Source organism: Emydura macquarii, unplaced genomic scaffold, assembly GCF_026122565.2.
Source record: "Emydura macquarii macquarii isolate MOO-44397 ecotype Brisbane River unplaced genomic scaffold, CSIRO-AGI_Emac_v2 contig_1451, whole genome shotgun sequence".
Classification (NCBI taxonomy): domain Eukaryota; kingdom Metazoa; phylum Chordata; order Testudines; family Chelidae; genus Emydura; species Emydura macquarii.
The window spans coordinates 21,554,380-21,580,654 of NW_027131588.1; the positions used below are offsets into that span (position 1 = coordinate 21,554,380).

The following is a 26,275-nucleotide window of genomic DNA, read 5'->3' on the forward strand; positions in this document are numbered from 1 at the left end:
TGCTTAGCATAAAGAAACAGTGAAACGCCCGAAAAGAACCGTCTTCAATTAGCTGAAAGAAAAGAGACTGCCCTGCCTTTAAATGCGCTCGTCGTTTGTTTTACTGCTGGTTTATGTGGCAGAAGAAAAGTATCACAGCAGGCAGGTGGGAGATTCACCGGTAAAGCTGTGTGATGAAGTGTATCTCAACCCTGGTCTGCAGCTCCCCTGCCTTTTCTGTCCCCGTCTCGTGTGAAGTTCTGTCACAAGTACAAAGTACAAGTACAAAGTTCTGTCACAAGTACAAAGGTCACAAGTATGTAACATGGAGACAGGAACACAGATGAAATCATTAAACACTCATTTCCACCGGTAAGCCCAAATTGTAACTTAAATCCAGATCTTTGCAGCTGGAAGGTGACGACGTTAACTCATTGCTTCACTTAGCGCCCAGCTAAGAAACATTTAAAATTAAGAGTACGGTATGTCTCTAGTATTTCTAGATTTCTCAACCTCCATGGTCGCAATATTGCTAGTTGCCAAACTGACATCTGCTATACCTAAGATTTTCAAAAATAGGGCCAGGATCTACAGTTAATCTCTTAAAAACCATACTTTGGAAAATCAAACAATTTGCCTAATTGCTGAGCAACCAGCTGATGGCCATGGAAGTTGCTGGGTGCTTGTGAAAACCTTGGCCTACATACATATGTGACTTCTAAAAATATAAAATCAAATCACATTTTGCTGACTTCCTATTACCATAATTCTTCTTCGCCAAGGTCCTGTTTTACTGTAGCAAACCAAAGGCTTCGCTGCATACAGCAGTCACCTCTTTTTTCTTTTCTTCCTTCACTCCCCTCCCAGGGCTTTGAATACAGAGTGCAAATATTTTTTAGACACTAGTCATGGCTGTAAATGCCTTTTAAACACTCTTAGACCCAAACTGGTTACATAGATGTAATCGTTTATGTGAAAAAGTTATGCTGTTCTGAGGAAAATACGTTGTAGCAAAACTACTGTCATGAAAGAGAACCTTTGTATTAAAAAACCTTCCTAGGCATTTTTCTCAGACGAGTAACAAATTGCAGGGTGAGGATTCCTGTGTGTGTGTGAGGGACAGAGGAGGGTGTGGTGAGGATTCTTGATAGGCAGCTCCTCAAACCACACTTCATCTTACCTTGTTTCTGCAGTGCTGAAAGTAGCAGTACTTGGATGGGTGCTAGAGTAGTTTTCCTTCCTTCCCCCCCAACCCCCAATAAAGGAAAAAATTTAAAAATTCATTAAAATTGTAAAAGTTACGGTAACTGGTAGAGCTGGTCAATTTCTTTATCTTTTTTAAAATCAGAAGATATCATTTCACCAAAATCAGAACTTGCCACAGGACGTGCTGGTTTTGGTGAAATCTGATTTAAAAAAAAAAAAAAAAAAAATGAAAATGAAGTGTTTCAGTAATGGGAAAACATTCCATTTTGACATTTAAGGACCATTTCCATTTTGAAACAACTTTCTGCATACTACACAGACAATTGAAACAATTCTTTTTTTAAAACGGTTTCATGGGAAATTTCAAAATCCAACATTTTGTTCCAATTTCACAATTACAGAATTTCGTGTGAAACAGAAATTCTGGTTCCTGGATGGTTCTAGTGACTGGTTCATCGAATCCTCAACCACAAGTGTTTAGAAACTGAGCTTTTGATGTGGAGTGTTTTCGGCTCTGCTGTGTTCTTCTCCAAGAACCAACACCACAGCAATATATCATTTTATACCTGACAGCGACTATCTCCACGGAGCAATTAACAGGGTCTCTTCTTCTAGCACTGGTTGATGCAATGTCCCTTTGCACCATTACCAAACAGGTGGGAATGTATAAACAGTATCAGCCTCAGTTCTCTACAGAGGATTTTCATCAGCTGCTTTGAAAAAGGGGACAGACAGACTGTTAGCCTATTGGTAACTTCAAACGACAGGGTCCTCTGTGAAAAGCCAATCTGCAAACCGCAGGGCCCCTGTCACTTCTGGTTAGATTACGAGTGGGCTAGAAATACATTACAAACCACTTTGGAGAAACTGTTTATTTGAAGACCCATGAAAGAAAGATTTTCTTTTGATATCAGAGTTAAGGAAATGTTTTAACCAGATTACTTAAGACGTCCAAAACACAGCTTTCACAGACAAGTATAAGCTTTCTGCATTTCCAAAATCTGGACTCTTCTGTTCGATAGCCCAGTCCTGGGAACACTTACACATGCGTGTAACTTGACTCTCACTCATCGTCTCATCCTACTCGTGAGCATGCAAGATCAGGGCCTCAGGAAATATTTTTCTACCCGTTGGTATGTTGGGGGCAGACGCCAGAAGTATCTTCTGTTCTCACCCTAGTTTCACACTGCTGTGACTGATGACTTCAAGTGGAATTACTTCCTGTGTACACCAGTCAGAGCCAAGCCTGGCCCTGTTTTGACACGTTTTTGCACCGTTTAGATGACTCGTAAAATAATCTCCCACTAAAATAACCTCATTTCCATAAGCTTGAAATTGAAACATGAGCTGGGACATTTGGGGCAAAGGCTAACTCTCCATGCTTGACTGAGGCCAGCGCAGGGTCTCGGGAGAGGGAGAAAGGCCCCAGTTGCAACTACTTGAAAGCATATCAGCCTAGACCCTGAATAGCTGGCTTCTGACAGGTCATTAAAGGATGTGCAAGATTGGCGTGAAGCCTATACGGGCTCCTGGGTGAATATGTATTTAGCTGGTGTTCCTGAGGGATTCCCCATGCCCAAAACGGTCACAGACAGACCAACCCCGGAGCAAGCAAGGAATACAGATACAATTGTTCTGTATCCTAATAGGATCTTTTAGATTAAGCTGAAGATTGGAGAAGCAAGTATGTGGGTGAGGTTAAAGCATGGCCGGGCTGCCACTCTTCCGGGCTTTGGACTGGAAATCTTTATAACACTAGATGAACGTGTATTTTGGCACAGTACTAATTTTGAAAATACCTACCGTGCACTCCAGAGACACGGAGCCATCTATCAAGCAAGCACATACTTTAGGCACTTTCTGAGGTTTTCTTTTTTTACAGACTTACTGAGTATCTTGACATGTAAATCTGTCTGAGTTCATGAATTAGTGCCCTGCTCGATGGTAATTTCTCTCCTGTCATGTAAATCTGACTGCTGCTCACACACACACTACATTCCAGGGGCTAAATAATGATACATACATACGGCTCTATGGCTGTAACTAAAACAGACCTTGTAGGCTTATTGTTAATAGATCTCTCGCACCCTCAAAACAGTCACTTCTTGTCTGTATTGTGGACTAACTAGCCTGAATAATCTATTTAAGGTTCATACCCATTGGGGCTCGGTCATCTCTTGGCAATCGTAAGTAAATGTTATCCCCATGTTATCAAAACTGAATAGATGATAACCCTTTATTGAATGCTCATTATAACTGCACTTTTGTTCTCCCACCTAGGGCCTGACATTAAGGCTCGGCTCAAATACAGGCCATTAATAAAGATGTCTTTCTCCGACTGGATTCGGGAGATGGAGCCCAGGTGAGCCAGATGCATAAAGGAGTCAAACCTAAGCAACTGAGATTATTACACCTCACCCCCCTTTATCTCTCTATATTTTATGAACCTGTGTTAATATATGAAGGACTCTGTCACAAAAAGGGCTTACAATTAAGCTGTTTGTACAGCACCGTGCGTAATGGGGCCCTAGCCTGGTAGGTGCTATCACAGTATAACTAACTGGAGTGTGAATCCTCCCCCCTCATGGAGTTTGCAATCTGTGCTTAAGGAGGGTGCGCGGCAGGTGTTCTCCCTGCATTGTTCCTTTCCACAGCCCCCCGAGAACCTGTTGTTGAGTGCCCAGTGCTGGAGGTGTTACCCACTTGGGAGCGGAGCCCCCTTTTCAGTGCTGGCTGCAGTGGCATCAGTGGGGGCCACAGCTGGAAGAGTGGGCCCTAGAGCCCCTTGAGAAGTGCTGGCGGCCGAGGCAGATCCCCTGAGATGTCTGTCCTGGGTGGATCCTGCGCCTTCGCCTCCCCCGCCCACAAAACACTCTGGTGAGGGCTGCAAGGGAATTCCTTGTCTTTGCCACTCCCCTGACCCCCATGTTCCAGCAGGACGGGCACATCCAGCCCTGCGCCTTTATAACTGACCAGGCCGGTTCTGGTTTCAAATCTGCAATGTAACAAACACCACAAAGCTTGGATGAGAGCGGAGACCCTTGATCAAGTGTCAACCTCCAGCGAACTCTGAAGTGCAAATCTGGCTGGAGATTACAGACGCTGGCCTGATTACGTTTAGCTGCCCAGACACGTTCCTTTCATCTTGAGAAGACATGTTTTATGGAGCTGTACTGTGCTGTGCTTCCTGGCATGGCCCCAGTCCTGTGTGTCTGAGTGAGGGATCGTTGCTGCCCTGGCCATCTTCACTCAGTCCCGTAGCCATGGAAGGAAGGAAGCCTTGACATGAAGCACCAGGACACAACGGTGCTTTATTTCACACTCTGCTGCGGAAAACCCAGACGGGCAGGCTGTCCGCTGTATCCCTGGGGGAAAGGACGGCTGTTGGGGAGCTGGTGTCTGGGGTGCTTCAATGCGTGCTGGCTGGCTATGCTTTCCAAAGGGCCAACCACCATTCAAGACCTGCAGGCCCCTCCCCTGCGCTGGGAGCTGTTGGCAGCGTGGTGAAATTTGCAACGGATGCCCCATGCGGGAGCAGAACAGGGTAATGAAGTCCCAATTCCCCCAAACGCAGGCTAAATATCCTCTCCCACCCCAAAGAGCCTGGACTTGTGGCAGAAGGGAGGCTGCGGGGGCCAGTTTATGGCGTCATTACTCAATTGCTGCCGTTGGAGTGACGTTCAGATGACAAGACTTCTTTTCACCCCATGTTCATGAGAACTTGCCAACCACGAGGACAGCGTCTCTAGATTCCATATTTCACAAGAACAAACGTTCTAGGAACCTGGAGGCGTAGAGCCAGAGTCTCGCGTTTCAGGGGGCCTAACGCAATTTTAAAATGCAATTGATAAAAATGAGACGTCGTGAAATAAACAAAACACCAGAGAGATCCCACGCACAAATAGCTGCAGAATCCCAGGCCCGTGTTTAATTAAAAAAAACAAAAACAAAACCCAAACCCAACATGAGCCCTTTAAAGAAGTAGCCATGTGAAGTTAAAGAATAGACCTTTCAATCATTGACACCTAATCTTGATGTACAATCTGGGTGTCACTCTTCCTTTTTCCTGGAATCTGAGCACAGCGCACCAAGCAGAGAAAATAAATGGAAACACACTGGGGAAGGTCTCAGAATGGCAAAAACGCACATATATATAAAACCACTGCAAGCTTCAGACAGTGGCGCATGCTTAATTGAATATGAAATGCTTAGGAATTTATGCAACAACATTCAGATGAAAATGAACATTGTGATCATTATCTTGTACAGTTACTAACTGTGGTACCTCGCCTTCAGAATTCTCCATGCTCCTTCGAGAGCACCAAAAGGAGGATGACCTAAAGATCAGTATTTGTCCCTTCTGTAACTATATACGAGACATTTGTACCAAAGCAATATAAATACTAGTCAAACAAAGTGATGTACCAATTGGAGACAAAAGCAACTCATTACACTCCTATCCCAATTTAATCAGAATCAGAATCTTCATCTTAATGAACAAAAATGGAAAAGGTAGCACTCCTAAATGTATTAATATGCAAAGCACCTTCAGCTTCAGCAACACTTAAGGCGGCTTGGAAATGCAATTTAGAAAGGTCAGTTTCATCTCTTTGTAATTTGGACTTTGGATAGCAAATCCACTCCTGGCTGGTATTCTATCAATTTCTTGACAACCTATTTCCACAGGGTGAAAATTTTTCTCTAAATTAAAATCTCCATCTTTATACTCTCTAATGCAATTGATTTATGCACTGATACACAACAAAGATTCGGTTTTATTCTTTGGCCCAGAACGTGCCTACATTAATTACAGGTTTTTGCAGCATGACTTCTAGTAACAGTTCCAAAAATTTACTTAATCTCAGAGCTGATTGCTTTTTTTTAATTCAACGCCCACACACCCCAACACATAAATCATCAACATTTATGAGTAGAGTTCATTCACTAGCGTGTATTTGCCAGGAGCTGAATTTTTTAAACTCTGATATACCTCTGAAACTGGTGCGTGGGGGCGGAAGGGGAGGGGGAAATCCAGACCTTCCCCCTTTCTTTTTCCAATAGATAATTATCAAAACAGCACTAAAAGGGAGAGCATCCCAAATTCATTTTTAGAGAGACTTTATCAGCCTTTGGATGCCACAGCTTTCCCAAGATTTCCTCGATAGGCTTTGTTGGGGAATACAGTCACATCCATAACTACAACTATGCACTGCGGGAACTCTTCAAATCTGCTCAGCCCCTGATAAGCCAAAGCAGGCAGCTGGAGGCTAACATTACGGTTTGAGAGAGTCCATGGGTGGCCCCTGATGAGCCTTTATGGCTCAGGGGCTGTCACTCAGACGTGGCTGGAGTGTGGCCTACTGGCCAGGACACACGACCGGGAGTCAGGATTCCTGGGTTCTATTCCTGACCCACTGCATGACCTCAGGCAGGTCACCACCACCTGTCTCCGTCCTGTCACATGTGCCAAATGGGATCTCCTTTGCAAGGAGCTCTGGGGTTGTGGAAGAAAAGTGCTACTGCTTCAGAAGCGCAGAGCAAAAGGAGGACTAAGAGCTGTGAAACCAATTTCCCGATGTGGGAAACCTGAGACTTTTAGAAAACCCTCCGTTCCCTACTAAATAAAGGATGCCGCCTCATGGCGAGAAGCGTGTCCATTAACGGCTTGAAATGTTTAAATATTAATTACAAAACAAACGAGACATAATTACAGACGTTATTAAATATGAATATTATGGCAGTACCCAGAGGCCTATTGCTGGTTTTCTGGCCCACTGGGCGAGCGTAAAATATCACACACATCAGGCGTAGGATAGATCCCTCGAAGAGGAACATGCGGCCAATAAACAGCCTCGTGCTGTACAGAGGGTATTAATTAAAAGGAATTGTAGCAATTTAAAAGCAGTTTCACTGAGGTGTCTATGCACAGCTGCGTTTATTATTGATATTTCTATCTGGCGACGTAATCTCTTCTCAAATCTATTACGCTTAGAAGAAATAACAGCAAAGTGCGACACTCGATTAGATAATAGAGAAGAAATTCAATAACTGCCCCCTTGGGAGCTCATTTGAATGCACCGCCAAAGAGCGCCAGTCTGGGCTGTGACTGCAGCCTGGCCCCACGGGGCTTCAACGCGGTTACGCGGAGAATCACAAGGATGCTCTGAAGTTGCATCAAAGGCTTGCCGTCCCTGCTGTCAGCGCACACAGATCTGAAGAGAGATGGCAGGACATGGCCACTAACTCCATTTCAACAGCGAGAGGATAATTCACCCCGCAGGGAGCAGGATAACCAACGCCATCGTCTCTGGAAGAGAGGCTCTAGTCAGCTGGGAGCCAAACGGCTGCCGGACCTAGGGGAGTGCTGGCTGCCTCTCAGAGCCCACCGCGTGGGGGCTGGAAATCATCTCTTTGGGGAGCTGGCGAGCGGTTCCCTGCCCTCCCAAAGGGAGAGTGCGTGCGCTGTGCCCGTCAAAGAGGGGCAGAGCTGCCGTGGCAGCGTACCTGACAATTCTGCTGCATCGCCTCGAAGCAGGGCTGCGCTCTCCAGCCCGTCACGTGTTTGACAAGTTGTTAGTTTTAGGCTCCCGGTGACCGATCACAGCCCGCAGGTGACCACCCCACACACAGCCTTACGGACAGACTCAATCACTTGTGCACGGACTCTGAGCTGAAAGCATCACTTAGCGACGGGCCTTGTCGTGTGTGCACATCAGAGGCCCTTGGTGCTTCCCATCTCGATAACTAATAGTCAGTACTGACACTACCAACCTTGTTCAAAGATCACGGCGGAACAAGCTAGACAGCAGCGAAAGCTGCACCTTCGGACAGACAAAGGCCTATGAAGATCAGACGTAAGGCAAGAAATATTTGTGGGATGTTCCGGTGCAGAGACCGAGCGGATCTTTCATCTCGGCTTTCACCTTGGAAAACATTCGCTTGTGCATGATCCCGTTCCATTTCAGGACTGTGATCAGGAAGCTCACTCCTCCTCCCCCAGGGGGATTTACTTGGCGGGGAGGTTTTCTTGCCTCCAGAGCCTGGAAGGGCATTCTCAGCTCCAGGCTGCGGTGGTATGGCAGCAGCACTAAATCACAGCCGTTTTCTCCTGCTTGAAATGGAAGTTGGCAAAAGACTCTGGATCTGCAGGGGTTTTATTTTATTAAAATCTCCAGCCATGGCTTAAGAGTCATGGCTCAATATGCATTACTGTCTGGGTTACCATTTTAAAGGGGGGGCTCCAGGCACCCTGATAAATGGCCCGACAGGCTGATGGGCTGGACTGGTTTCCCCTGCCAGTACCTCTGCAGCCTTTGGTACAGTGGTATTGTGTAACTCTGTTTGGCAAACCGTGGGAGGAATAAATCTCCTGCTGCTTCTACGGCCTCCTGCATTCGAGAGCCGGGCGCTTAGATCTCTGTCCCCATTCACCAGCTCCTCTTCTCAGAGCCAGCTCTCATCAGCTCCCCGGTGCAGGCGGGGAAATGGACTAGTGAGAGCAAGCTGGTGCGGCCCGGCTCCCTCCCTCGAGCACGGCAGGAGGGTGGGAGCACGAACCGTGTTTGCCAACGACACCGCGCCAGCGCTACCCTCCTTCATCCGTGCAATACAGCCCTTCGTGCTATGTGCGCCCAGGCTCAGCGGCCCCACTGCTGCCAAGCCAGGCCGGCGGCTAGTGCCGGGGTGACCGGCCGTCAGCTCCCTGAGGCCCTTTGCCTGCGGGCTGCATCTGGTAAACAAGGGTAGCTCAGCTGCTGCTCAAAGCCCCCCGGACCGAGTGCAGGGCCGGGCCGGTCTGACGGCCGGCGTGGAGGGAAGCACGCACTGTCCCTGCCCCCTTCCCCGGGGATGCTAACGAGGAGCGATCCGTGAGCACAGAGATGGCAGGCGTGGCCGGCCCCAGTGCGGGGGAAGCCCCATTTCACACCAGAACAGAGCCCGACCGCCCCCCCCCCACCCCCCCCACCTGCTACAAGGGAGAGCTGCGCTGACTCTGAGCATCACGGCAGATGGCGACTGATTTATGGTGGGTGGGTCTATTTTGATAAGCAACACGTTGCATTCGCCATATGCTGGAAACGGGAGTCCTCGTTAGCTGTGAGGCAGCAGAGCCGTTATTTATGATACATTCCCCAAGGGGCGCTCTGCGTGCCAGAAGCTGGGACAGGACTAGAGGACGGCTCATGCAGCGACTGCTCTGTTCTGGTCACTCCCTTCGAAGCACCCGGCACTGGCCCCTGTCGGAAAACAGGACCCTGGGCTAGATGGGCCATTGGTCTGGCCCAGGATGGCCGTTTTTGTGTTAGGTTTTAGGTCTGTGAGAAAAATCAACGCCTTGCGCAGTGGGGCACAACTCCCTAAGTGCGCCTGTGTGCGCTGTAACTTATCAGAGGGCTGCTGCTGCATGCGCCCAGCTATGAAAGTCCACGGGGATCAGTCACAGCAGAATTACAGCCACTTCGACCCAGGCGACACCACCTCCCTGAGAGGAGAGAGAACGGGTTTCTGCAGTCAACTTCCTTCTCCTACATTAACACCCACTGCCTTGCAGGGAAGCTCTTGGCCCATCCTGGTGCAGGAATCTGTCACCTGTCTGTGATCTCATACCGACTTTGCTGCCCCATATTCATGCAGCCGTGACTCTCTCAGAGCGGCTTGGCCCCGGAGATCTTCCTTAGCCTTTCCCCACAGTTGACAAACAGGCTATTTGCCTCACAGAAACAAACCCAGGTGTGTTCAACGCGGCGGCTTTCAGGCAGAGCAGCTCTTCCCACCTTCCCTGTGCCCGCTCACAAAGCCCCATTGTTTATACTCAGGCCAGCACCTAGTTCTGTCCTGCCACCCCTGGCTCAGAGCCCAGCTTCCCTGCAAATCAGCCACCAGCGCAACCTCAAGCCCAGCAGTCAGTCACAAAAGCCAGTCTGACCGACAGAGACTCGGAGCTGGGAGAAGAATTCAGGAAACACCCATTCTCTGGGCCACGCAGCAGAGGCGGCTTTATTAGGGGAGCTTAAGTGCTGAAGTATTTATAATATGCCTCAGAAATCCCGCATGACAGGAAAAACCCTTCCGTCTCCCAGCCTGTCAGCTCGGAGTTCAGCCACACGGCACCCCCCCAGGCATCGGTGTTAGGAAAGGCCGTCTAGAAAGGGTCCTCTTCCCTGGGGTGCGGAGAGAAGGACTTTGCCAGATCACAACATTGTGGCGTGACACAAGACCAACAATACGAGTTTCTTTCTGGCCCATAGCTACCTGGCTGAGACTGGCTTTCCTCGCTCCAAGGGAATGGATTTCCTTCCTTCCTAGCTATTGGTTTAAACTCACATTCTCGTCACGCCCCGCGTTAGGTGTGGAGCACATCAAATCACATTGATTCCACTGCTCAGCCATCCTCCTACCCTTCTCCATGATGTTCGTGAATACTGGATTGCATTTCAATGCACAAAAGTGTTTCCCTGACTTTCAGCACACCCTTTGATCTCAGGACGCTGTCCTAGGTGGTTTGCATGAACTCATTAGCCCTGTCAACTGTCAACAGCTTCTGAGACATTCCCACGCTAACGGAGAAAGCGCCTTCACGGGTCGCCTAATAGCAACATCTCTTCTACGAAGCCCAACCACGGAGTACCACAAGTAAGGTGACGCCTATATTACAACAGGTACAAAGCCTGCCAGGCAGCTGGGGGGCACAATAGGATACATCAGTGATACAGCATTAAAACTTCAGAATCACACGAATGACGGAGCATATTTATGAATCAGCACTTGACTTAGCTGTTCCCCTGGCCCATGCTTTACTGGAAAGGGCTGATGCACCTGGGCATGAAATAAGGAAAGAAAACATCCATGCTGTGACAGGAAGACACGGATGTGCTAGAACACTCCTGCCAGTGGGGCAGCCACGGCCCCCATCCTGCCCCCATAGCACTGGTGGAAAGGAAGCCCAGCCTTGAGCTGCTGAGAGGAAAAGCTCAGGGGTCGGCTCTCCTACCGCAGTCACTGGCAGGATAAGAGGAGGAAACCGTAGGTGGGGGAAGAGCACCCAGCAGCAAGGAGGCAGAGTGTGTGTTGTGAGAAGGGGAGGCGGGGGCAGTTTGGGAACAAGAACCTGCAGGACAAAGCATCCAAGGGAAGGAGGAACTGCACAGAGGCGAGGTTCCTCTCTGAGGAGAGGTGAAAGCCGGGAATGATCACAGCGAGTCCGTCCCAGGGTATCTCATCTCCTTTCTAACAGCAAGCACAGAATACTGCAAGCGTAGCCCAAGCTTCGTTGAGGAGCCTGTAGGGAAGGCAAAAAGCACCACGCTGCTAACTGCAGGAATCGGGCAGAACCATCCGTACCCCCAGCTCCTCCTCCTTTCTAGCTCCGTGATGGAGAACACAGCGAACCCAAGGGGTCATTGCAACAGGTGCGAAGCCACCCACCAGCCGAGCCGACAATACGACGACACGCCTAGCACTGGGGTAGCGGGGAGCGTGTCTGGCTGCAAACAGTTTCCTCCTGAATTTCACAACTTCAGACAATACTCTGGCAGAAGCTTGTGTTGATGCGTCTCCCGCCAGCATTTCTCAGTTCTGGATTCAGCAACACACTTGGTAAGGCCATCAGAGGAAGCTGTCATCCCCACTGCTCTTTTCAGCCTGTTTAGAACAGCTAATCCTTTAGCCTGGGAGAGGTATATACATTTTCCCAGGCTAATCTCTGTGGTTATTTAGTGAATTACAACTTATTTCAGACTCTTATGTGAACACATTCCCCCTCCTTATGCTTAACAAAACAGCGGTGAGTCCTCACAGAGCCCCGTGTGTGTAAACCCCCAAACTGAATTGCTTCAGCCAGCAGGCGAGCTAGATTAAGGGAGGGCTCTCCATACACACAGCAAAGGCACCGCATTTGTTTTCACGACTCCATGTAAAATGGTCTTGGCCTACCACCTGCGTTTGTGTCACTGCCCCAGCCAATTCCTGTAGGGCTGCACCAGCTTGACACACCTATGTAAGATTGCAAAGGCAGAAGTTCCAGTCTGAAGCACTGCCCCAAGACATCCTAGAAGATGTTCTGAAACACGGCCGCTAAGCCACAGACAACAGATTCTACAGGGGTGTCCTGCCTCTTGGATCCCAAAGACAGCCACAGGTGTCCATCACCACTACGGGACCCACGGAGAAAGTAATAAAAATACAGGCCCCGCCCGATATGCTGCCATAGCCAAGGGGATCCCTTCTCCCTTCCTGTGTCCCGCAGCTTCGTGTGCTGGTGTCCCACGGCGGTTCCTTTGATCACGCCACATTTGGGTGATCCTCTCGCGCCTGCGTACAGGGACACGGGCCAGCCAAGAGCGCGGCGCAGAGCAGCCATAAGATTTAGTCAGGCCAGAGGACCCTGAGCGTCTGTTAACTGCCATGAGATGTGCAGCTACTCCACCAAGTGCCAGTCATTTGGAAAGGTGGTTCTCATTCATACTGTTCTCAGGCATGCCGGTCTGGAGGGGCCTCTCATTTTGGGTGATCCACTTGCAGTTTGATCTGGATGCTCAGCACGTCTGAAGAATTCCCGCTGAAGTAAGTGGGAGCTTTGGGACCAGGGCGCCCCAGGTTATGCACCAAACAACAACAACGCACCTAAGCCAATGGCCACGTCTACAAATATCGAGCTGTGTGTCCTGGAATGCAGGCTTCCCCAGACATGGGGTATTACAGCTGTACAGGATTAGGTGGGAAGGTTTAGAAATCCCATTAAGACTGGTAAAAATAAATAGTAACAAGGGCTTTTCTGAAGCTGTGAACTGCACTTAGAGAAGAACACGGCGCTAACCTGCTGTTTCACCTTTAGCTTCACACTAACGCTAGGCAGGTTCAGCCGGAGACTGTTTAAAACGACTATTTATCACCCGCCCCCATTCTGTGAGACGATTCCCTTGCCATCATGCTACGCTTTCTCAAACGATATTCCAGCGTCATACTTGGTACTTACACAGCACCTTCTCTCACGTTACAAACATTAATGAAGTAACTCACGGTAGCTCCAGGAGATGGATAGGTATCAACATTCCACTTTATAGAGGGGGAAAGCGAAGCCAGAAGAAGTTAAGTGAGTTGCCCAAGGTCACACAGAAGTTTGTAGCAGAATCAGAAATAAACACGGATCGCCTGATTCCAAGTCTTGTCGTTTGAAACACAAAACCATCATTGTCCTCGGAAGGGAAGCGTCCATCCCCCACAAGCTTGCATAAGCCTGTCAAACACTTTCCCTTGCTGGGCACAGCTGTTTTCTCAAGTCATTTCCCCGCTGAGCATGAGCGAGACAGAAGTGAGGCAGAGGGAAGCACTTTTTGCAGCCGCGGTGCAATCTCCTTTGCTCGAAGGTTCACACCCACAATTGGTCAGCTCAGGTCCATGGCTCAGGAGAGCCGCTCGTGGAGTCATTGCTGAGCTCTCACAGAGCAGCATCTGCAAGCAACACTTTATCATCTCTGCTTGGCCAGGAGAGACTGTCCCATCCCGGTGCTCAGAGACCTGGCCTCAGTCATTCCTGGCTTTTCCTCTCTTGGCTGGACTACAGCAATGCCGTAGGCTCAGGTACGAAGCTTTCAGTGCATAGCGAACTCTACCTAGTAGAGAACGTGGCAGCGCATGTCCTCAGCAACACGGACTACCGCGAGCACATCGAACCTGTCCTCTGCTCCCCACACTGACCTCCCACAGAATAGGGTATCTAGTTCCAGGTCTCAGTCCAGTCCTTATCTAACAGGTGCTCCGTGGCCTGGGCCCATGGTATGCGAAACAGCCCAAAGCTCTGGGGTGAAGACCACGGTCAACAACTCCGGTCCTGTGGCGCAATGGAGCTCTCTATAAGAAGGGCAAAGCTCATCTGCGCAAGAGATAGGACTTCCTCAGCAACTGGACTGAGACTCCAGAACGAATCCACCAGCGGGAAGGACCATCGCAAACGTCACCCCTTTCCACTCCAAGGGGTGGGCACAGTTCTGTGCCCTGCCTTCTTTAATACAAATACACAGCTACACATACATTAAAAAACACTCCGAAAGCAAGACCCTCAACTGCACCGTGGGAGAGGATGAGAGAATGAACAATGCATGGCAAATGTTAGTTACGTGGCTTCTTGCAGCCCTGGAAGGCTGTCAGATACTACAGTCATGAGCATGGTATAAAAACCTGCAGAGAAGAGAATCGAAGAATAAAACAACTCGTGCTTTATCAGAACGCTTGGTCTGACCAAAACAAAACACAGAAGGAAAGTTTTCTGCCTCACTCTAGCAACATTTATGTACAGACCAATATCTATTGTTAGCCTCTATGTGCAAACCTGTTGATGCAAAACCAACTATGCACTGCAGTTGTTCAAGTTCACATTCTATCTAAAGTGCTGTCAGAAAACTGAAAGCATCTATTTTATCTAGTGCAAAAGGAGTGAGACTTGGAAATGGCTCTCTGGTCCCATGTTTATGAACAAGGACAGGGTTTATACTGTAAAACAAATAAAGGGCTATAGTGTTTTTACAAAATAAATCTTGTTTCTTGCTCTCAAGATGTCAGTAGCTACAAACCAAGATTTATAGCTGGATGTACATATCTGAACAGAACATGCCTACTGTACCATTTGGAAAATTGTCTTGTCACCACATAAATCACTGAGGAAGCCGTTACTGGAATGCAGAATGGCAGCCCTTTGAATTCCTGTTGTTGCTTCTTTCTGCCTGAAGCCATACAGCAAATCTGTGAACGGAGGAAGGCGGGGGGCGGGGGAGAAGGTATCTAAAGGTGTCCTTCCAGATTTCAGCTGTAATTAAATTGTGAGGTATCAATGATGAAAACTACCTCTAAGACGAAGAGTTCTAAAAACTGTTGTGCCTTGAGAGGTTTTTGTTTTTTTTCTTTTCTTTACATTTTATTTGAAAGGAGGCAGGCCATATTCTTTTTCAAAGTGGAGTACTTCTTGGGTCCAGGATTTTAAGCTAATACCACCAAAGGTGAAACTAGTTCCCGGAGATTAAAGAGGCATGTGACTAAACGGCAATAGCAATGAAGATATGAGAGAGAGACTCATCAACTTTAAAGTCAGAAGGGACCATTATGATCATCTAGTCTGACCTCCTGCACAGCTTAGGCCACAGAACCTCACCCACCCACTCCTGTAACAGACCCCTAACCTATGACTGAGTTACTGACATCCTCAAATCATGGTTTAAAGACATCAAGGTACAGAGAATCCACCAGCAAGTGTTCGCTTACTGTCGGTTTCACAATTTGTTACCAGTCTGTTAAAAAATGAGACTCACAGCTGATGCATAACAAGTCAGCTTTCTTTGATCCCTTCCGGCCAGTAAAATCATGCCCCCCGTCATTCCAGTTCTCTGGCAGTAAGAATCCATGCTCTTACTAGCTATTTTGTGAACTAACAGACAAGAAACTAACCCCAGCCCTGAAAGCAGACGGGTGGCCGAGTGTTAATCTGTGCCTGTCTGCTCGCTGAAGACAAGACATTGTGGTTCAGAGTTACAAACAAACAAAACAAAACACCCCAGACTCTAGACAAACTCAAAGGAGTCTCTGTAAAATGATGTTGAAATTCACTCAATAATACTTTGCAGGAGGAGAAATAATGCGTCTCAGGAGAATTTTCCCAAGGACATCCTGATGCAAATACCGACACGGTGAGAAAGAGGGGGAACAGCATCCCTCACATACCAGACAAAATGCCATTTCACATAAGCCACCTGCTTCTATTGACAACGAGACTGACGTCCTGCCAGGATGTTCCATAATCTCTCGGAGACTGGCATGCCACCAGGATATTTCTCAGTTCTAAAGAGAAGGAAAATCTAGTAACCTAAGCAGCAGATAGAAACAGCCCATCCATGGAGGGAACGTCACTCACCCTGAGCAGGAACTGCATTTCTCCAAAGATGTGCGTCTCTACGGGTGCTCCACTTCAGGTGTGCATGTGCCTCTCAAACCCTTGGGCGGAGATTTCGAGCAAGCAGTGCCTGTTTCATGCCTCCTCTGGCGGCACCAGACACGACACCAGCACCAACGTTGCGGCTAGGGCTTACAGCCCTAGGAACGATGAGCACACGCCGCAGGCTGGGTCAGATGCCGATGCACGCTGGGTGCCAAGGGCACCGCCCACCCGGGCGCTCCCGACATAGCTCCCTGCAGCAGCACCGATGGCTGCGTTATGGCGTGCAACGCCACTGAGCGGGAGGATTCCGTGCCGATGACGGGGACCGAGCTGGCTGGTACTCTGGGCCTGGCTTCTTCGCCGGTGAAAGGTACAGGTGCACCAACTGGAGCAGCATTTCCTCTTCTTGGAGCTTTGGGGGCTGCTCGTACTGGAGGCAGAGTGCTTGGCCTAAGCGGTACCCTCGGATCTCAATGGGGAACGGGTCTTTTTTTGGAGCGGGCTCCTTTGGCAGAGTCCCCGCTCTTCTTCCCAGGGTGCTCCAAAGGCTTCCCTTTCTGAGGGGAAGCATGCCCTGTAGTTGACGGGGCACCGGGTTGGTCTGGGGACAGATGTACTGGGAGAGGTGAGGGGAACATATCATCGCCAACAGGGTCTGAGCTTATCGCCCTGGAATTCCTAGCCTGGAACTTAAGGGCAAAGCGAAGGGAGCCTTTCTGGGAGAGGTAGGATGCTCCCTGGCAATGGACACACTTGGAGCATCCATTGATCACCAATATAGGCTCTCGGCAAGAGAGGCAGCTTTTGAAGCCTGGCGAACCGGGCATCCCCCCGCCAGGAGAGGGCTATTCTCCTGGGGGGAGAGAGAGAAAACAGTCCTCTTGCCTAAACACTCACAATCACCCTAAACTAACTTTGATAGAAAATGGGATACAGAGGAAGGCCGGGCATGCTCCAGGTGGACATGCTAGAGGTAAAGCAAGAACGGAGGCTGGTTTGTGGGGCACCCCTCTTCAGCCTCAGCCTGCCACGAGGTGCACGCGCAGGCACCACTCCCTAGAAACGTCTCATCGAAGGCTTGAGCGGCGCATACTCACCTGACGTGAGGGACGCTACTCGAAGAAGAAATTAGAGTTACTCATCAACAAGCCGATTAGGATTATTTACTTGTTTAACATATACGGAGTCACATCATACACATGGCCACAAATCACAAGGTCTCGTTACTTAGAAAAAAATAAAATAACTCTACTCCCAAAATCCAAAGGCCATTGGGAAGAAATGCCGTAGGGCTGACGGACACCTGAAAGAATCAGCCACCGGGAGACATTCAGAAAAGACTAAAGCTTTGTCTTCACTAGCACTTTGTCTTCACTTTGTCTTCACTAGCACTTTTGTTGGCATAGAGCAGCTACATGGGAGAGTAGAGAGGGCCTTAAGTAGGTCCGTGTCATCTCCAGGTGACACAGCACATCTGAGGCGTGTGCGGTAGGCGCGCACACACTGCCCTGCTCTGTGAACGGTACAGAAACAAAGCTATGGGCGAGGGTTTGGGGCCTGATCCGAGCTGGCGGAGCACTTCCACACGTGCTGAGCTTGGATTACGTGAAGATCCCCATGGAAGTCAGGTTTCTACTGAAAGGAGCAACTGAGATTCCATAGTGTCATAGCATGGCTTCCTGGCCAGTCCCAGTACTGCGTCACTGGCTCACCTTTGCCCTGAGCAATCAGAACCGCTCCACGTTCAGTAGGACTACGGCTCCACTCACGACAGGCTATTACTGGGGAAAGCAGGCAGAGCACTAACTGTTAGGCAGCAGTGTCACACAGCAGCATGCAGTGATGGGGTCATGGACGCTAGGATATAGTGCTAAAGCAGAGAGTGCACTGTAATTACTCTGACAGCAAGCTGCTCCCCGACACTGGTTTTCCCCTTTACTTGCTAACTATGACCTACCAGTTCAACAAATACGGAGCAAGGGCAACACTGGAATGCAATCGACGTACAGAAGAGCTTTTTTTTAAAAAAAAAAAACAAATTAATTCAAACTATTTAGGAGGCTACATCTCACTAACGACAACAATAAATTATGCATGGTTTTTGGGCATTAGTAACGTGTGCTGTAGCTGTATTTCATAAATGGAATAATCCTCACTAATTACCATATTTGTTTATACGAAGCTACCAAATGCACTAAAACAAATACTGCAGTAGTTGATCATTCCTAATTAGGAACTTTATAATTGCAACATTAAAATAATTGAAAGAGATTCTGCAAAACGGAGAGGCTCAGCATTGAATCTTGTTTGTACATATTTAACATTTATTTTACAGTAGCACTCGAGAGCCTCAACGATGTATTTTATTTTATCTTCTTTTACACCCTCATGAATGCCCGTGTCTGTCTACCAGGGGAAAGTAAGCATCCTTCAAAATCCAGGGCTGGTTTTTGCAATTGTTGTCCTTATGCTCTGACTGTTGATTGCATTCCTGTGAGTCAGTAGGAGATGGAAGTTGTGGAGTGAAGCATTCTGAAACTTTTGGGGTTTTTGGGGAAGGTGGGGGAGAGAATGGGTAGTATGCTGAATTTTCTGCTTGATCAAAAAAGGTCAGAGGGGGTCACAGTGACCAACAGCTAGGAGCCTGATGGCTGGATTTAATTTACATTTTATTTTTAAAAAGGAAGAAAACAGAAAATTCTAACATGTTCATAGACGCGTAGGACTGGACTGAATTTTGAGAGGTCATCTAGTCCACTCCTCTGAACTCATGGTGGGACCAAGCATTATCTAGACCATCCCCGACAGGTGTCTGTCTAGCCTGTTCTTAAAAATCTCCAGTGAGGATTCCACAACCTCCCTATGCAGTTTCCTCCGGTGCTTAAACCACCCTGACAGTTAGGAAGTTTTTCCTAATGTCCAACCTAAACCACCCTCGCTGCAATGTAAGCCCATGGCTTCTTGTCCTGTTCTCAGAGGTTAAGGAGAACAATTTTTCTCCCTCCTCCTTGTAACAATCTTTTATGTGCCCCCTCAGTCTTCTCTTCTCCACACTAAACAAACCCACATTTTTTGATCTTCCCTCACAGATCATGTTTTCTAGATCTCTAATCTATCCTTTAATTGTTGCTCTTCTCTGGGCTTTTTCCAATTTGTCCACATCTTTCCTAAAATGTGGCACCCAGAACTGGTGTTGAGGCCTAATCAGTGTGCAGTAGAGTGGAAGAATTACTTCTCGTGTCTTGTGTTCAAGACTCGGTCTCTAAGGTCAGAAGGGACCAATATGATCATCTAGTCAGACCTCCTGCACATCGCAGGCCACAGAACCTCGCCCACCCACTCCTGTAATAGACCCTAACCTAAGACTGAATTATTGAAGTTCTCAAATAATGCTTTAAAGACTTCAAGGTACAGAGAATCCACCAGCAAGTGACCCGTGCTGCAAAGGAAGGCGAAAAACCCCCAGGGACTTTGCCAAAATTCCTTCCTGACTCCAAATATGGCAAATAGCTAAACCCTGATCACGTGGGCAAGACTCACCAGCCGGTCACCCGGAAAGACTTCTCTGTAGTAACTCGGAACCCACCCATCTAACATCCCTTCTCAGGCCACTGGGCATATTTACCGCTAGTAGTCAAAGATCAGTTAATTGCCAAATTGGGCTGTCCCATCATACCATCCCCTCCTTAGACTTATCAAGCTCAGTCTTGAAGCTGGCTAGGTTTCTTGCCCCCACTGCTCCCCTTGGAAGGCTGTTCCAGAACTTCACTCCTCTGATGGTTAGAAACCTGCGTCTAATGTCAAGTCGAAACTTCCTGACAGCCTGCTAATACATCCCAGAATGATGTTTGCTTTCCTCCCCCCACAGCAGTGTTATACTGTTGACTCATATTTAGCTTGTGATCCACTATAAACCCCAGATCCCTTTCTGCAGTGCTCCTTCCTAGGCAGTCATATCCCATTTTGTGTGTGTGCAACTGATTGTTCCTTTCTAAGTGGAGCACTTTGCATCTGTCCTTATTCCATCCTATTTACTTCAGACCATTTCTCCAATTTGTCCAGATCATTTTGAATTTTCATCCTATCCTCTGCAGCACTTGCACCCCCTCCCAGCTTGGCATCGTCTGCAAACTTTCAAGTATATTCTCTATGCCGTTATCTAAATCACCGACGAAAATACTGAACAGAACCGGACCCAGAACTGATCCCTGCGGGACCCCATTCAATATGCCTTTCCAACTGGACTGTGAGCCTCTGGGAACAGTTTTCCAACTAGCTATGCACCCGCCTTAGAGTCGCTCCATCGAGGTTGTATTTCCCCAGTTTGTACACGAGACGGTCATGTGGAACGGTATCAAAGTATTTTAATACACTTGTACGGTATCTTTTTCATCTGTAGGGCCAGATTCGCAGCCTGTGTAACCTGGCACAATTTTGCTGAAGGCCAGGGGAGCAGAACACCAGCTCTAAGAACATGAAGTCAGTGGATCCATGCGGATTCACATCCGCTGAGCATGTGGCCTGCCGCTTTAAGGGGTAGGAGGTTTGAAACGGGCTGTGGCTCCGAGTTTTGCATACAAGTGCGGTCTCTTTGCACGCACAGATCTGGAGCCCTTTTGAAAGGTCAGCCCACCACGGGGTAGAAGTGGGCCAGCAGGCGCTGGGACAGCTGCACCCCCCCAGGACTTGCTTGAGGAAGCACCATGACTCGGGGTGTGTCTACACTGCAGCTAGACACCTGCTGCTGGCCTGCACCAGCTGCCACGGGCTCAGGGGCTGTTTAATTGGGGCACAGACAAATCGGGCTTGGGCTGGAGTGTGGGCTCTGGGACCCTGCGAGGTAGGAGGGCCCCAGAGCTTGGGTAGCGGCCTGAATCTGAACGTGTAACCACAGTTACGCAGCCCTGCAGCCTCAGGCGTCTAACTGCAGCGTAGATACCCCCTCCGACGTAGGCAGAGGTGTTTACAGCTGGCCTGTATCACAGACCCCTTTCCCACCCCACCCCTTTTTCCAGCGTGGGTATAAATAAGCCTCCTTGCACCGACGTGCCCAGACCCAAGGTTGGAGTAGCCCACGGACCGGCTTCTTCCTATTGTACACAGGCACACAGGGTTAGGCTAGAACTTCAGCTAAAACGGCATTTCCTCATCTGTTGGAATAGTGGGATGAGCACTCCAGCCAGGAGAGCCTACGATGAGCTGCCATCCACAACACACGTATGGTCTGAGTGAGCCAAGCCAGGAAGGGAAGAATTTCAGTGAAAGTATGGAAGAGACCAGAACAATGATCGTTTCTTAATTCTGGAGCTCCATCAGCCTGGATTGTGTCCCTTTAACCGGCAGGAATCCCCTCCAGTATCTCACTCATATCACTAAGAATCACACCACCGCTTCCCCAACTGTAAATTTCCATCCAGAAAGACAGTCTTGGGGAAAAAGAAAAACAAGCAAGAAACGGGCATCTATTAAAAAGCTGAAACGAAACAGGAAGAGCAGGAGCATTTTAATAGGAAGCCGGAAAAGATCAAGTGTATTTTGTCCAGAGAGTGACAAGCAAAGAATAGAAGCCCCATAGCATCACAGGAACGCAAAATCAAATCTAGGAACAGTCACTAAACACAACATAAGCGGACAGTCAGTATTCTACAGTTCCTTTGGGTACATTATTCAGCCTTACTATTACAGCAACAGTGACTGAATGTTACTGCACTGAAGGAAGCCCTGTTTATCAGACGGTGTTCATCATGGTTTACTGAACTGTACTTACTTTAACGAAAGCGAATAGTCGTGCTTGCTTGTTTGACTGTTCCTTACAAGGTAGCTACATTCTTTACACAACCGTAACAGGTTTTCTGCGTCTGTCCGACTGATTGCTCCATGATACCATCTATGAAAAAGGAAAAGCAATCAAGACATCAGTCAACACATCTTCAACTGACAGAACATTTAGCTATATAAATGCTTTAATTTGAATCCAGTGGTTAACAGCTTGAGGATCACACTGATAAAATACATAGGTCACGTTTTAAAAGGCTGTCATTATAATTTAAGAGAGATGGGGGGTTGAGGTTATATCTTTTGTTGAACCCACTTCTGTTGGTGAAAAGGACAGAGCTCTGTGTCAATTTGAAAGCTGGTCTCTTTCAACAACAGAAATGAGTCCAATAAAATATTATCTCATCCACCTTGTCTCTCTCGTATCCTGGGATCAACACAGCTACAACACAGCAAGTTACAATTTAAGATGCTTGCACTGAAATTTCATAGAAGGCTGAAGCTTAAATCAGAATGTACATGACTATACTGGTAGAATCTATATGAAGCTTCCCATTCAATGTACTGTGTAGTAATGATCAATCTGAGGACATCATAAGAAAACTATGGTATAGCTGCCATAATCATGATAGGAAAGAGCCATGAAGAGAACGGTGAAAATCTCTTGTCTCCAAACCACACTCTTCTTGTCTCTCACAGACAGAAGTATATCAGTAGTTTAAATAACTGAACTCATCAAATTGTATACATTTAGTTGGGGGTAAAACTGAACAAAAAAGGAATATCAGAGTCGATTTTATTATTTGGAATATAGGAAGCCATGAAAGAAATAAGAAAAGTGATAAATAGGTGGGCCTGTTTCCTTAACAGAGTAGCTAAACCAAAGGCACCTTTTCTAAATACACCAGTGAACAATGCAACATGCTTTTATTTAAACCCCTGGCTAATATATTGTGCTAGTTCCTTTAAAGGGGAGGGGGGGTGAAGCAGTCAGGAATTCTGAAAGCTCATCAATTACATCATGAAGGAGGGGCAGGAGAGGGAGAAATGACCCCGTCCCCATCTGCAAGTTAAATGTTGTGGAGGCACGGTGTCCCTAGGATTTTCCACACAGGAGCAGGTTGTGTAAGTCCCATAATGCACAAGCTGAGGTGTTAGAGGAAAGCAGCTCTCACTCACTGTTGTGCGTGTTGTGCGTGCACAGGGAGAATCTCTTCCTTACTCCTGCAGCGCGCAGCTGACACTATGACACACAAGATTGGATTTTTCCACCCGCCCCTTAAGCAAGCACAACTACAAATATTACTGGCCTTGAATGCCATGAATTGCTGCATGCTGTGTGGAAAAGCATTTCCTTTTATTTGTTTGAAATTTACTTCCCCAATAACTCCCTCTGACAAGGGAGCTGCAGTCACTTCCACTGAACTAGTCACTGCCAGAGAAATTCTCTGGAGGACAATCCATTACGCTCCTCAACAACTGTGTGGTAACATTAGCCCTATGGAAAATCCCACTAGCGAAATCTGGCATAAGGCACTAAACAAAGCTTGGTGCTAGTATTAAATATTCAGCAGGTCGTCCTATCTTGTTACATCCAGAGTCTCCACCAGAAATGGAATATCTCCACTGATGGAGGGATTACAGAATCGGAGAGTTGGAAGGGACCTCAGGAGGTCATCTAGTCCAACCCCCTGCTCAAAGCAGGACTAACCTCAGCTAAATAATCCCAGCGAGGGTTTTATCAAGCCGCAGCTTAAAAACCTGTAAGGATGGTGATTCCACCACCTCCCTAGGTAACCCATTCCAGTGCTTCACCACCCATTCTTATGTTCTTAAACCCTCCTTGGCATTCTCCGTGATGAAGATTTCAATCTCAACACTGTTAATTATTTCACGGCTCATGTACGAAAGCTGCACAATTAACAGCAAGGTTTTGTTTTGGTGTCACAAGTGGGTGGCATCTGAGCAATACCACCAATTAGTTATTTTTCCCGCAGGAGAAGGAGCCAGAACCCCTGGGCGTACTCCCGCTACGCCAAGGAGAAACTAAGCAGAGCTCAAAGAGCTGCAAAGTTATGTTTTGAACACCGGCACAATCTTGTAGTCTCTTCAGGGGCTTTATTCTGTCTTTTCACTTTGCACAACTGACTCCTCTCCACATGGAATTGGTCCTGCTTAACCTCGTTAAATGGCTATTAGCTAAACAGGATCAAGGAACTCTCATTCTGGAACAGCAGCATTCACACATAGAATTCATCAGGGACACCACCATATCTAGACAAACCCTTTGAGTTGGGGCCAAATTCAGCCCTGGTGTAAACAGATCTAACACCACTGAAGACCGGGTTGTTGCATCCATTCACATTAACTAACTCATCCTGTCATGCCCAGGCATTACCGCTCACCTGCTAAGCCGCATTCCATTGCTCACTGTTCCAAGTTGGGCAAGGGAGGACTAGAGTAGCTACAATGGACCTTATTTACTGGGGGTGGAGGGAAAAGTGAGAGACGGGAAATAAAGAAGAGATGTGGTCATCTTCATTTTCTTCTTTTTCACCTTCTGTATGGGGGAAATGGAGCAGTTCCACTCAACTTCTTCAGCTCTGTGACTTGCCAGGTACATGTGCTTAGGGGTTTGTTGGTTTTTTTGGTGAGTCAAACCACAATTCCCCCTAGGTTTGAAGTGGGACCCCGAGCATGTCTTTTGACCTCAGTCCCATTAGCATACTGTATGCGGATGTGAGGGCCTGTCCTGGGGTGGCGAAAAGGTCCTGCCCCCTACCACGAGGCCGAGATGCCTGTGCAGCAATAGGTAGGGCAACAGATTACTCTGTTGCTCGCACCCCCACATAGCAGCTCTGCTCGGTCATCTGCTGTGTGGGATGGAAGCACAGGGAATCCAAGAGGCATGTGTTTTCTGGAGACTCTTCCCAGACTGAGTGCCAGAGTGCCCTGGGAGCGGGGGAGAGGCTAATAAACCCGTACATGATCATCACCATTCTTCTGATGGTCTCTCCTTATGTTAGTTTTGTCACAGGTCCAGCCAGGTTAACCCAGAGACTATTCTCAGCGACAGGTGGAAAGGGATGAATATCTGAAGGAGTATAACTACGTTCTATATAACCAAGATCTTCAATGAGAGAGACTTTAAAGCAGGACTTTGGTATGGGTGATATACACTAATAAATTTGTAATAAAGTGTGATCGACATCGATAAAAATGTAAACACAAAAAGTGAACAGTTTACAATTCAGACAGGTCATGAAGATCACAGTAGCTCCTGAGGATAATTTACAGAGACTTCTATTTTGTCCCCTTGGCACCTGTCAGCACACCGTTTACACATTGCACAACAATTAGATACACCCTGGAGTGAACCCTCACTGGTGGTGACATTTCCATAGCCTCCCTTATTCCCTGCGTGCATGCTCAGAGGTCTGTAACAGCAAGAAATACCAGGAAATACAGGGGAAACTGGACTGGGATGTTACAGCCTCATTCCCTCCAGCCACTCACGTAAGAAGATACAGAGATCTGCACACACAGCGTTTTCCGAGTTAACTCACATTTGCTTTTCCAGCGGCACCGTTGAATCTACTCTCTCTCCCAGGATCCCACAGAATTCTGGACTGCCGTGCTTGATGGGTTTGAAGCCACCCCCTGGCGCTCGGAGCTGTCGACGCCTGTCACTTGAAGGTGAAGGAGAAGATTGCCTTTTCTCATTCCCATTAAACTGGGCTGCAAGAGATTTTTAAGAGACAACAGTTAACTCTCCAGCATCTACCGACAAAAGAATTCTAACGATGACCATAACTGCAGCATTTTAGAGGTCGTTCTGCTTTAGAATGTGGATAAATATGTATCCCTGGCATGGGATTAAATGGGTTACCTAAGATCCTTAAGATCCTTTCTGATTGTTCACATTACAGTCCTAAAATGCCGTTGGCTCTCCAGCAGATAACTGAGTCCAGATGCTTTTAAACATGGCTAGGCAACTAGCAGTGCTTGTTTGTGTCTCCATCACAACATATAACTGCTCAGTATGGAGTAATTTGCATAATACCGAAGAGAGACTTATTTTCACTTGTTTTAGGGATGTGATTCAAACAGAAATCAAGTCAGAGAGATGCAAGAATCCAGCCCCTCGGAAGGTACCTGGAATCATTTGGATAATGATCCAGGCAAAAACATGGATAGTAAATATCACATGAAAACAGCAACTGCACGGACTGATTAGCAAGAATTTAAAAATGCAACCAGCCAGGCAGTGTTTGGCAAGAAGCTTCTGTTTGGGAATAATGGGGTTAAAGTGGGCGACAAAAACATTATTCACCAGTTTCTATCACATGGTGGTTCTAGTTCAACCAGAGCAGACGGGAAACCTCGGATTTC

General features: G+C 47.7%; 1 protein-coding gene across 3 annotated transcripts in view; it reads right to left on the reverse strand.

Moving 5' to 3' along the window:
* The window catches only part of SHB (SH2 domain containing adaptor protein B), a 121,459-nt gene that overhangs the window by 9,920 nt on the left and 85,264 nt on the right, over positions 1-26,275 (reverse strand). Inside the window, exons 4-6 of one of the 3 annotated variants that reach the window (XM_067553343.1) lie at positions 25,450-25,621; positions 21,876-21,995; positions 11,241-11,464 (exon numbers count right to left, since the gene is read on the reverse strand). In XM_067553343.1, coding sequence (XP_067409444.1) covers positions 11,413-11,464; positions 21,876-21,995; positions 25,450-25,621 — 344 coding nt within the window. In that variant the 3' untranslated portion in view covers positions 11,241-11,412. Of the gene's footprint in view, positions 1-11,240; positions 11,465-18,218; positions 18,600-21,875; positions 21,996-25,449; positions 25,622-26,275 lie in introns of those variants that run through there. The other 2 variants (XM_067553342.1, XM_067553341.1) reach the window with 2 other exon arrangements.